This window comes from Triticum aestivum, chromosome 3D, assembly GCF_018294505.1.
Source record: "Triticum aestivum cultivar Chinese Spring chromosome 3D, IWGSC CS RefSeq v2.1, whole genome shotgun sequence".
Classification (NCBI taxonomy): Eukaryota; Viridiplantae; Streptophyta; class Magnoliopsida; order Poales; family Poaceae; genus Triticum; species Triticum aestivum.
This window is the reverse complement of record NC_057802.1, coordinates 106381905-106394244: the sequence shown is the minus strand read 5'-3', so window position 1 is coordinate 106394244 and position 12340 is coordinate 106381905. Positions and strand designations below refer to the sequence as shown.

Below are 12340 nucleotides of genomic sequence, written 5' to 3'. Positions count from 1 at the left end.
CCCATTGCTTTCAGAGGCAGGCAGCACATTCACACCCGAGATCTTGCTTGGATCCGGCTATATCCGTCAAGCAACTGATCGGCGATGATGATAGTACAGCGCGTATCACTGTGGGTGTCGCATGATAAGTTTCGATCGACGCAGATTTGTCTTAATCAGTTCGACGCATGCGTACGTTTTTCCGGAATAAATTGTTTAGATGAGATGCTTGGTTTCCTTCCTTCGGGAGAATTGGTACCACACTATTCCAAGGAAGGAACCGATACATTTGATCGAGCGTCTTGATTAACTTGCATGGAAACCAAATATATACCGAGACATAACATGTTCTATCACATACGCCATCCATGCCATGATTGCATGACATACTAATAATTAATTAAGGTCGACATAACATGCAATAAGCAGCTACCAGGACTGCGCTAACTAAGCTAGTATACCAACCTGCAGTAAACTCAAACCATATCCGGTCCTTCTGACATTTCATGATAACAACAGGCTCTAGCTAGGTCGGGAGTCCGGACCCATGCATGGATCAGCTCCGCGATCAAGCCAGCGGGGAGGTGAAAATTCTCTGGCCACGGGACAGGATCGCCTTGGGATCATACTTCCTCTTCCGCTCCACGAACCTGGCCCACTTGGCCGGACCAAAGTGCTTCTTCTCCCACCCGGCCTGGTCGGCGTAGTACGACAGGTACTGCACGCATCGTATCCCGGCCTCCTCGCAGAACCGTAAGATCTCGTCGTTCTGCTTCACCAGGCGCGCAAGATCACCATCGGACACGGCCGACCGGAGGATCCCAACCGTGTAAAACACCTCCTCCTCCTCCGGGAACACCGCCGACATGTCGCCGTCCCACCTGTTCCGGTTCATGGGGTAGACGAGGACGGGTCCCATGGCGCCGGTGGTGCCGCGGCGGAGGATGCCGTGGAAGACGCCGGCGGCGAAGTCGAGGACGCGGGAGCGCGGGAGGAAGAGGTTGAGCCAGGGATGCGGCACGTCCCATTGACCGGCGGCGCGGAGCTTGAGCTCGCCGTCGCGCACGCGGTCCAGGAACTCCACGTACGACACGTCATGCACGGAGGCGAAGCCCCGCTCGTACCGCAGCTCACGCAGTAGCGTCTCCAGCCTCTGCATGTATATGCATGCACCAGTCAATAACTTTTCACACTGTTTCCCTAAAAAAAAATTAACTTTCCACAGTGAACAGTTTTACGCATGCATGCATATCCATATGCATATGCATGAGACTATCGGCCGGCGTGTCAATGTAGTAGTACTACATTATGAAAAGGGTGTGTCTAGGGGAAATACACTTTGGTTCTTGGTCGTATATGCATCTTATATGGAATTTTTTTAACATTTTAACAAAAAATCAAAATAGGTAAGAACTATTTTAACAAAAAAAGTTAACTTACTTTTGCACTAGTATATAAATTTTCAAGAAAAACCAAAGTTGACTTCACAACAAAAAAGAAAAAATTATTTGCTATTATAGGTCACTATTCTCACTATTTTAGCCAAAAAATTGTCTTTTTTGAAAAGAAGTCAAAGGGAGATTTTCTTTTTGTGGATTTTTTTCTCACGAGTACAATAAAATGTCAAATTATTTTTAACTTTTTGTTGAATTACTAGATTTTTTTTTCATATAGGTTGTAGATGTCCCCATAGACCAAAAATCTGCCTCCATGTGTCTAGGTCAAGTGATATACTAGTATACAAGAAGAAAAAGGAAAAAGCCAAAAATAAAATTTTCGTACGAATCTCCATGTATTTTTAGAAGATAGCATCGATTTAGACATAACGAAGTATCAGTCGACGGAGACTTAACAAAACTGTTATGAATTTAAGGACGTGCCACCATTATGCTGACTTTTTCAGGCATCTACTCCGCAAGAGACCAGGACAAATACCGTACAAATTATTAAAAGGTGAACGAGCGAGTTTTACTTTTTGAGCAATTGGTGGCGGGCACAGTGTGACGTGTATATGCATGGAAGTGGTAGAGCATGTAGGCCAGGCATCTGCATGTAAGGTCGCTGTCCCATCCCATACATCGGATCTAGCTTGTTCGTGCGCTAGCCTACTAGGTGTACTGGCTAACAGATATAACACTCCATGGAAATACTGTTGATCGATTCTCAAAAGCTTATATGTCGACATGGATGCACTTATATAATTCTGGCAAAGGTATATTTTCTACTGTTGTGAGAGGCTTATGGATCTCATAATATAAACTCGCAACTCACAGTGGTCATCGTAGTGAGCCTTTGGATCAACTCAATGCAAAAAAGAGTATGCATTTACCATTGTGCAATTATAGCTTTAGAATGAGAAACTGTGTGCATACTGCTTTATTGTTTTCGGCTAAAAGAAAAGTTTTTTAATAGGTAACTAAAAGAAAAGTTTCTGCACATATGATTTGTACCACCTTAGCAGTCTTGATGATTCGGCCCTCATGTCCAGGAAGTTAAAAACTTGCTCCTTCCTTTCTTGGAAGTTAAAGTGGCGTGGAATGGTCGTGATGCCAATAGAGCCGCTGATAAGCTAGCTAAGTTAGGTTTAGGTGAGAGTCTTTGTAAAGTTTGGTTTTCTGTACCCCAGAGCACATTCTGGAGTTTCTTTTGGACGACATTCCTAGTTTCAGTTAAGGTGAAATAAAGCGGCGGCATTGATCCTCAAAAAAAAAAAGAAGCAGTCTCGATGATGTGGAACTTAGCGGATTCCTAATAAATTCGTTACCAGAAATCTAATCATAGATTGGCATTGTTTTATTTTAGCTCCCGTCATCTCTCTATATAAATAGCCTGCACACGTTTTCTAAAATGCCACACGTGCTGTACTGCAATTTTTACCTGTGTTTTTTATGAAGTTTGGAAAACAGTGAGAAAGCAACAAAAAAATATTTTTCCGACGGAAAAGGCAGTGAGATGCGCATTTCCAAGGGCAGGGAGAGGCTAGGCCAAGTACGTACTACGACGTTGGTGGTGCACGGATCTGCATGCAAGCTTGAGCCATGCACGCATGCATCCACGTCATAGGAGGCCAAAAGTCACGATCCCATGACTCGATGGGTCCCATGTAGTTTACCTTTACCAGCGCTACACGACGGGCACCCGCACCGACAAAGGTGGTCGTTTATTACCTTTTCGACGTCGGGCTCGCCGCCGGCCGTGCCGCCGTAGTATAGAGCTCCCTCAAGGCAGTAGAGGACGCCGCCTGCCTCCTCGGTGAGCTTGGCGACGCGCGCTGCGGCGTCGGGCTCCGAGCAGAAGGACGATGACGACGGCGACGGCGAGCGCCAGCTCCCGATCAGGCCCTTGTCCGCGAGGACCGTGCCCTCGACGTAGTCCATGAGCCCGGACAGCGCGTTGGCACGCTCGACGTCTATGAGCTGCTCCTGGTCGCCGGTGAGTGCGGCGGCGCCCGTGTACAGGAGGCGCACCCAGCGCGCCCTCGTCGGCGCGGGCACGAGCGGTATGCGCGCTCGCGTTATGACGCCGAACTGCCCAAGCCCGCCCAGCACGGCGTCGAACAGGTCGGAGTTCCTCTCCTTCGAACACGTCACCATCTCTCCGAGCCCTACATATTTACAAGTAGTCAAGAACGTAAGTGAACGTGCTGTCATCAATGAAGTATGAAGCGTGCATGTACGCAGCGTACTCACCGGTGATGACGTCCAGTTCTTGGACGTTGGAAATCTGGGGGCCGTAGCGGAAGGCCTGGCCGCTGATGCCGGCGTTGGAGAGCGTGCCGCCGACGGTGAGATGGAGGTAGTCGGTCCACGAACGCGGCGTTAGGCCGTGCGCGAGGGCGGCGTGCAGCACGTCCACCCAGAGCTGTTCGCCGCCGGCGTCTATGTACTGGCCTTCAACCGACACGGAGAGGCGGGAGGCAGTGGAGCCTCCGCCGAGGCGTCCGAGCGACGGCATGTCGACGACGACGCCGTCGGGCGCGGCCGCCTGGCCACGTACGGAGTGGCCGCGTCCCCGGGCGGACACCGGGAACGGGAACGAGCGCGCGCACGAGGCGCGCAGCAGCGCGGCGATGTCGGCGGGGCACGACGGATAGAGCACGGCCGCCGCCAGCGCGACCGTCACGTTGCCGAAGTCAGTGGACGCGAGCGCGGTGGCCTCGGCGTCGTCGCGGATCAGCGCGGCGACGCCGAGGTCGCGGAGCTCGTCGCGGAAAGGGGAGGCCGGCGTCCACGCGAGCGCGTCGGCGTCAGCCCGTGCGGTCTGGACGGTCTGCAGGAAGCAGCCGAGCACGAAGAGAGCAGCCATGATCATCTCCTGCGTGTGTGTCTTAGCTAGAGTGATCGATCGATCGATCTCTGTGTTTTTGTGACTCTTCTCTTGCGGGGGGTGGGCTATAAATAACCGGCGCGCGCCGTGCCTATGGTGCCTATGGAGAGAGGCTGCGATCGAGTGTGGCAGACAACTTAGCTAGCTAGATGGCATGACCGACGACTTGGGGTTGGGGGAGCGAGTGTATGAGATCGAAAGGACAGAGACTCAAAGATTCTTGCTTGATTGTGCCGTACGTACTTTACGATCATGGCATTATGTACGTACAGTGAATGGACGAACAGTAACAAAAGAACACAAGATACGTCTACAGATCTTCCAAATCTATGCTGTAAGAATTTGTACCCGGCCGATCATTTTTCTTTCAAAAACAATACAGATGCGAGCGCTTATAGATACACAAATACACTTACCCCTTGAACGCACACACGCACACAGGGGCGGAGACAGGCCTATAGCAAGTGGGGGCATTAGCCCTAGGCCTAGTAACAATGGAACTTGTAATTTCTCCCTAAAAAGTACAAAAAGAACTTCAAAGTGCATCATTCAAGGTACTTAGCCCTAGGCATAATCCGATGCTAGCTCCGCCTCTGCACGCACATCCTACCTATATAAGCACCTTCAAGAGACTGAGTCGGCATATCATCTTAAGATTTACGAAGTCATTGTGCGCCTCGCTGTCGACGAAAATGTCTCCTCCCATTAAAAACGCATCATCGGAAATTCTGAAATACATCCAGGAATAATGCGAGCACCAGGATTTGAATCCAGGTGAACCGGGGATACCAGTATCCCTCTAACCATCCAACCACGGGTGTAATCTTAACTATGAACCCAGAACCTCAAATTTTGAGGCTCATAGGCTAGCTAATATGTTGTCATCCTACCGGTGGGCAGATACTATTTTTCGATCCTGCTTACGTAAGTACGTGTGATGGTACAAAATTATTTCTTTCTTTTGAATGATCTCACACATATATGAAATGCTTTTGGCCCGAAAAAAAGAAGAATGATCGCACATGTAAATATGTACGTGCAGCGTGTAGGCTGTAGCCAGCAGCCCACCAAGACAAACATGCATGTACGTGAAGAAAAAACTGATCGACTACGTACGTACGTATGCCGCAGCAAGAAACGCCAAAACAGTATGCGGCGCAAGCAAGCTGACAAGAACAGCAAGGACAAAGCTCCAGCATCATCATGAGAAGGTACGAGGAAGTAAACACAAGCATATACTCCCTCCGTTTCTAAATATAAATCTTTGTAGAGATTTCATTAAATGGACTACATACGGAGCATAATGGACGAATCTATGCTTAAAATGTATCTATATACATCCGTATGTGGTTTATAGTGAAATCTCTATAAAGACTTATATTTATGAACGGAGGGAGTATATTTGTACATGCATATGGTTGGGCGTGTTGCATGATGCATGCATCGCGACTTCTCAAGTCACAACACAATTGCGTAGTAGTACTACTATGAATTTGAACGCATTAATGCATACACCATACGATCAACTACTTCCATTGACAATCCTGCAAATAATTAACCGGTCGAGTTATAGCGTGATTTAGAGCATCTCCAACAGCGGTGCTAAATATATTGCGCACGGGGAAACAAATGTTTTAGCACGCGTGGAGCGGTTACGCGCGCTCCAGCGGGCGCGGGGGATTCGGTGCGCGGCAAAGTATCGCGCGTGCACGAAAAACTGCCCGGCGCGTGGTAGTTTTGGCGCGCGGCGTCCGGCGCACTCTATAAAATGCACGTGTCCGAGCCGTTAACTGCACACTCGAGCGCCCCGCCGCCCCCTTCTTCCCCCGCTGCCCTCTTCTTCCTCACATCCGGCGCCCCCCCTCCCCGCCCCCCGCCGCCGCCGCGCCCTTCTCCCGCCACCTTCTCCCCCGCCGCCGACATGCCGCCGCGCCGCTGGAGTAGCTCCGGCTACCGCGGCGTCCGCGTCCACTCTTCCGAGGACCCAACTCCGTTGCATTGCCAGAATCCATGTTCTGTAACATAGTCGAGGTTGAATCTAAAGGATCTACTGTTGGATAAATACCCTTGGAAGCTAATCCTCTGGAAAGTATGGTAGTTGGGTTCGGCATTTTTAGAAGATTTTTTTATGGGTGCGTTCTACGTGTAGATCCGCTCCGGTGGCGCACGTCTCGGTCTCGAGACGTTCGAGAACGCGCACGAGGCCACCCGCGTGTACGACGCGGCGGCGTGGCGCCTCTCAAGGACACACTCGCTGATGAACTTCGACGACGTGTGGACGTGCGAGCAGGCGCAGGAACTCGCGGCTCCGCCGCGGCTAGTAACCAACGGCGACCGTCGGGAACACCGTAGGCAGCAGCGGCGCCTCCTCATCGTTGAGCCAGACGAGCAAGCCATGGCGGAGTGGCGACAGCGCTACCCGGAGGACGTCGCCGACGAGAACGCCTTCTGGGCGAAGAGGAGGGTAAAGCGGCGCGTGAAACGGGCGGACATGCGTCAGCGGAAGGCACTGGCGATATCGCAGTACGACCTGGGACAGGCGTCATTCTTTGACGACAACGATCCTCGGTGGGAAGACGAGTTTCTGTCGACGTCGGACGACACCAGCGAGGAGGAGGACGACTCGGAGTAGTTTCCGGTTTAGTTGCACCGTAGTTTTTATCTATTTGTATCGGACTAGTTTGTGGTGTTTGGTTGAACTATGCTATTCGTATCGTTGAATTTCATCTATATGTTGTTTCAAATATCGTTTATATGTGTTCTGGTTGCTCGCGCACGGCGATTTTTTACAGCACCTATTGGAGCGGCTCGCGCGCGCAATATTTTTGTAGCGACCGCTGAACTGCCACGCGCAAAAACCGTTACTTCCGCATTGTAAAAGTTGTTTTAGAGCGCCTGTTGGAGATGCTCTTATGTGTCAGCAAAGCAAGCCACAAGGCGGTGTGGAAGAAGACCGGTTCAACTCATGGTCCTCGAGTTCGGCCCACTCATCACGCTAAGCTTTTCCAGTGAATCGCGGGCCTAAACTGAGTCTGTTAGAGCATCTATAGCCGTGATGGGCAATTCCGGGCCCTCAATCATCCGCGGACGGGCGCGTCTGCAGGTACTGACCGCGCACTTCTCAAATCTCATCGTCCACATCTGTGTACCTCATATCTGATACCCTATATATATACTAAGCATGCAACGTGAACTAACGTAGATCAACTAATAGACATAGAATTGGACGTAGAAATGTACATTTCGATCATCGACGAATCTCCAAAAGATCGCCAAAGTTCACATAATTTACATAAACGACGGGCAAGTTTAAATTAGATTAATACAAACTTGAAATTAAAGACCAAGATGGTGGAGCTTCACCACTTCCTCGCCGGGCTTTTGCCCTTCCGGTTGCCAGCGCAGCTGTAGGCGTCCGCGGCTGGTGGAGGGTCTTAGTCGTCCGAGGAGGAGGTGCAGTTGTCACGGTCGCCGTCGTCGGAGTCGGAGAGGACGATGAGCCCCTTCATCCGACAGACCGCCCTGTCTTGCTCCCGCTTCAACTTGGCGACCCGAGCGTTCTCCGTTGCTGCCTCCTTTGCCTCGCGCTCCTACTGCTCAATAGCAAGCAGGAGCGCCCTGGCATTCTACCATCGGAGCGGCGAGCGTCCGTCTCCGCCGTCGTGAGGGACCGGCGGTAGACCCATGCGAGGAGTTACGCGTCCTCGTCAAGGTCCGCCTCCATCCCGCGGCGGAGGTGTTGGGGAACGTAGTATTTAAAAAAAAATCCTACGTTCACGCAAGATCTATCTAGGAGAAGCATAGCAACGAGCGGGGAGAGTGTGTCCACGTACCCTCATAGACCGAAAGCGGAAGCGTTTAATAACGCGGTTGATGTAGTCGAACGTCTTCACGATCCAACCGATCCAAGCACCGAACGTACGGCACCTCCGTGTTCAGCACACGTTCAGCTCGATGACGTCCCTCGAGCTCTTGATCCAGTTGAGGCCGAGTGTGGGTTCCGTCAGCACGACGGCGTGGCAACGGTGATGATGAAGTTACCGGCGCAGGGCTTCGCCTAAGCACTACGACGATATGACGGAGGTGTGTAACTGTGGAGGGGGGCACTGCACACGGCTAGGAACAATTGATGTGTCTTCTAGGGGTGCCCTCCCCACGTATATAAAGGAGGGAGAGGGAGGGAGGCAGCCTAGGGCGCGCCCAAGTAGGAGGAATCCTACTTGGGCCCCTAGTCCAATTGCCCCCCTTACCATATTTCGATAGGGGGGGGGAGGAAGGAGGGGGAAGGGGAAGGAAGTAGGAGTCCTACTTCATACTTTCCTTTTCCTCCTCTCCTTTCCCTTTCTCCCCACGTGGCTGGCCCTATAGGGGGCGCACCAGCCCTTGTGGGCTGGTGTGTTCCCTTGCTTGGCCCATTAATGTAGCGACCCGACCCGAATGGATCAAGTCTCTGTGCTTAAGTGTCATCCCTGGATCGGTATGCTGACACACACAGTACTCGAGGATTTATAACAGAGGTAAATCACATGTATAAAGTAACGTAAATACTATTACCTCAATCCAAATAGCGGAAGTAACAAGGTTGTGGATTCCCATCAACACCAACGGCAAAGTTGAGTGTAGAAATCGTAACCCTAACGAATCACTTACTCGTCGTAAGATATCCTGCAACATGAAACGTTGCAGCCCGAAAACGGGTCAGCACATGGAATATGCTGGCAAATTCACACCATAGAGAAATGATGAACAAAGGCTATCACTACATGCATATATGGCTGGTGGAAAAGCTCTATGGTTATAACGTTTTTGCGAAAAGCCAATTTTTCCCTACTGCAAAGGAATAAATTTTATTTAACTATCATGGTGGTTGTGAAACATTGAGAAGGTACCTCCAACTCAATCCCAATTAAGTATCATCATTAACCCAATAATATTAATTAAAGTAACATGATGAGATCAACGGGATAATCCAAGAACTAGATACTCAAGATGTCCATAACCGGGGACACGGCTAATCATGATTAGTTTGTACACTTTGCAGAGGTTTGTGCACTTTTCCCCACAAGACTCGATCGCCTCCGTTGGATTTCTCGCACTACATGGTGTTTGAGAAACGGATGATCGAGACACAGTCTTTCCGAAGAGGTCCCCTTAACCGATAGATAGGCCGGTACACCTACAATCCCCTACATCTGCTAGCCCATCATGGAAAGGTTTCCCACAATTTACTCAACTATGCTAGAGCCCATAATAGCTTGCGGCTGCACACGGAAGTTTCCAGCATGAATAATCTTATGATCCCTTTGAGCCTGGGTGGCGGTCCATAGGATGATCACACGGGTACTCCGGGATATCCAAAAATACAGGCAACACTGGGTTCTCCAGGTGCCTCAATCCACCCAGATGTTTATTTAAGTAGCCACCTTAAGTTGAACCATTAATTAACAATCTCACATCTGTCATGGAAATTCACTCAATCCCAATCCACGTCTACGAGCATAGCATAGCAATATAAGCAAACGTAGAAGTAACTCCCAAAGGTTTGATAATAAACAGGGCAATAGGTTCCTACCTCATCAACTACTTCCCAATACCCACATGTTATCAATCCTACTCATGCAATGTTTGAGGGTTGAATCTAATGCATAAAAACTGGGTATGAAAGGGATATGATCAAAGTGTGAACTTGCCTGCAATGTTGATGAAGATGATTCGCACTCAAAACTCTTGATAGATCTACTCGTCACACTCCGGTCAATCTATCGTAAGCAAGCAGTAGTAACCACACATAAGCAATCACTCAAAAGATCGAGAAAAACGAAGAAGACACTTCGGAAAAACATCGAAACCAAGCAAATAACTCTTGCAACATAAAACAATTTGTAACAGTACCAAAATTATGTGAATTTGGCGTTATCAGAAAGTTTAGGTCAAGAGCTTCGATTTGCAAAAAGAATCAACTCAAACGGAGGTACGGAACTTAAGTTACGATCAAAAGAAGTTTGAATACAAATCTGTTTGAACTCAAATTTTAAAACTTTAAAAAACATGTTTAAGTTGTTTTACTGGATAGAGGAGATCATAACGAAGAAGTGGGTGTTGGTTTCGTTGGATTTGGACAAACGAGTAAAAAGTTATGAGTGTTTGAAAACCAGGGGCTATTATGTAAGAAAAACAAATTGCTACTAGGTCCCTGGCCGAAAATAACAGAAAAAGAAAAAACTAAATAGTGAACGTTCGTTTTCTAAACCTAACCAGCGGACGTTCGTTGTTTAGTAAAACCTAAAAAAAAAGATCTAGTCCAGGGTTTTTTTAAAAAAAAAACCGAACTTGAAAAAAAACCGGATTGGACCGGCGGGTTATACCGGTTCAGCAGCGGTCCGGCGCCGGCGGGGCGGGGCAGTGGCGACGGCGAGCTCCGGCGCGGCGGCTCGGCTGCTTCGGGTCGAAGCACGGGGAGGCGCGACGCGGCGAGGTGAGGAGGATGGCGGCGTCGTCGGCGGTCCTCGGCGACGGGTCGAAGCGCGGCGGCGGCGGCGGATCTCGTCGGGGCGGGCTCCGGCGAGGGCGGCGGTTGCGGCGGGGAGGAGGAGAGAGAGGTCGGGGCGGCGGATCTTGCCTTATAAAGGCCAGGGGAGGGGCGGGTGTTGCGTGGGCGAGGGGGCAAAGGAGTCCGGCCGGACTCCAGCGGCGGCGCTCCCGTGCGGGAGTCGGTCTCCTGCGGGAGATCGGGGACGGGGCGACGGGCGAGCTGGGCTGGGCCGCGGCCTGGCCTGGGAGCTGGGCCGGCCCAGTCGGAGGGGAGGGGTTTTTTTTAAACATTTTCCAGGCGAACAAAATAATAAAGAAAACCGAATAAATAAATATATTACATAGGCATATAATATACCAAAATTTTCAGGAAAAGATTTCCTACAACGTGAACATTTTTACAACGCCAAATAAAATTCACACAAATTTTAATAAATCAAACAGTGCTGCTGCCTTATTAAAATCCAATAAAAATCATTTTAAAAATACCAAAATGATTTCAAATTTATTTTTCTCCAATTTTCTGATGTAGGGAATCATGTTACCTATTTTCTGTATATTTTATTTTTGGAGAAAAATAATTTGAATAAAACTCAAATAACTCCAATATTGAAAAATAATTGCAATGGGACTTTGAATAAATCCTTTGAAACTCCAAACTCATATTTCATTTGTTTTGAAGAAGTCATTTTATCTTCTCTCGTGAAAATCTTTGAGTTGCATAAAGTTTCAGAAATGGGAAATATTTTCAAATGAAATTCAAATATTTTCAACACCCCTTGTTATTTAAATAAATGGAAGAAGTCATGTCATCTTCTCTCCAGGGTTTTGTGGTGAAAAGAATTTGAATTCATGGAGATCATAAAAGCAAAATGAAAGTTTGGGAAAGTCCTTTTATTCCCTCTCATTTAACTTTCAAAAGATTTCGAATTCCACTCACTTTCAGTCAATCAATCAAACAATCAATCCAATCTATCTGTTTATTATAACATTCCAAAATTTAGAATTTTGGGATGTTACAATTAAGCCCATATCTTTGCCGGGGGTTGCCCGGAACCACTTCCGGTGACCCGGTATCACCCGGAACACTTCCGGTGTCCAAATACCATCGTCCTATATATGAATCTTTACTTCTCGACCATTTCGAGACTCCTCTTCATGTCCGTGATCTCATCCGGGACTCCGAACAAACTTCGGTCATCAAATAACATAACTCATAATACAAATCGTCATTGAACGTTAAGCGTGCGGACCGTACGGGTTCGATAACTATGCAGACATGACCGAGACACATCTCCGGTCAATAACCAATAGCGGAACCTGGATGCTCATATTGGCTCCTCCGTATTCTATGCAGATCTTTATCGGTCAAACCGCATAACAAACTACGTTGTTCCCTTTGTCATCGGTATGTTACTTGCCTGAGATTCGATCGTCGGTATCCTCATACCTAGTTCAATCTCGTTACCGGCAAGTCTCTTTACTCGTTCTGTAATGCATCATC

General features: G+C 48.8%; 1 protein-coding gene across 1 annotated transcript; it reads right to left on the bottom strand.

The window, feature by feature from the left end:
• Positions 1-267: 267 nt before the first annotated feature.
• On the bottom strand, positions 268-4357 carry LOC100682456 (cytokinin dehydrogenase 2). Its single transcript, XM_044500018.1, has 3 exons — positions 3669-4357; positions 3147-3583; positions 268-1132 (listed from the first exon to the last, which is right to left on the bottom strand). The coding sequence occupies exons 1-3, from the start codon at positions 4288-4290 to the stop codon at positions 548-550; spliced, it is 1644 nt and encodes a 547-aa protein (XP_044355953.1). The 5' UTR covers positions 4291-4357; the 3' UTR covers positions 268-547.
• Between the last annotated feature and the right edge of the window lie 7983 nt (positions 4358-12340).

What these genes read in the sequence shown, in the direction of transcription:
- LOC100682456 (XM_044500018.1), bottom strand. Translation starts at nt 4,290, where the DNA reads ATGATCATGGCTGCTCTCTTCGTGCTCGGCTGCTTCCTGCAGACCGTC. An exon ending in AGAACTGGACGTCATCACCG is followed by an intron (nt 3,584 to 3,668) that starts GTGAGTACGCTG and finishes GTAAATATGTAG; the next exon opens with GGCTCGGAGAGATGGTGACG. An exon ending in GCGAGCCCGACGTCGAAAAG is followed by an intron (nt 1,133 to 3,146) that starts GTAATAAACGAC and finishes ATATACATGCAG; the next exon opens with AGGCTGGAGACGCTACTGCG.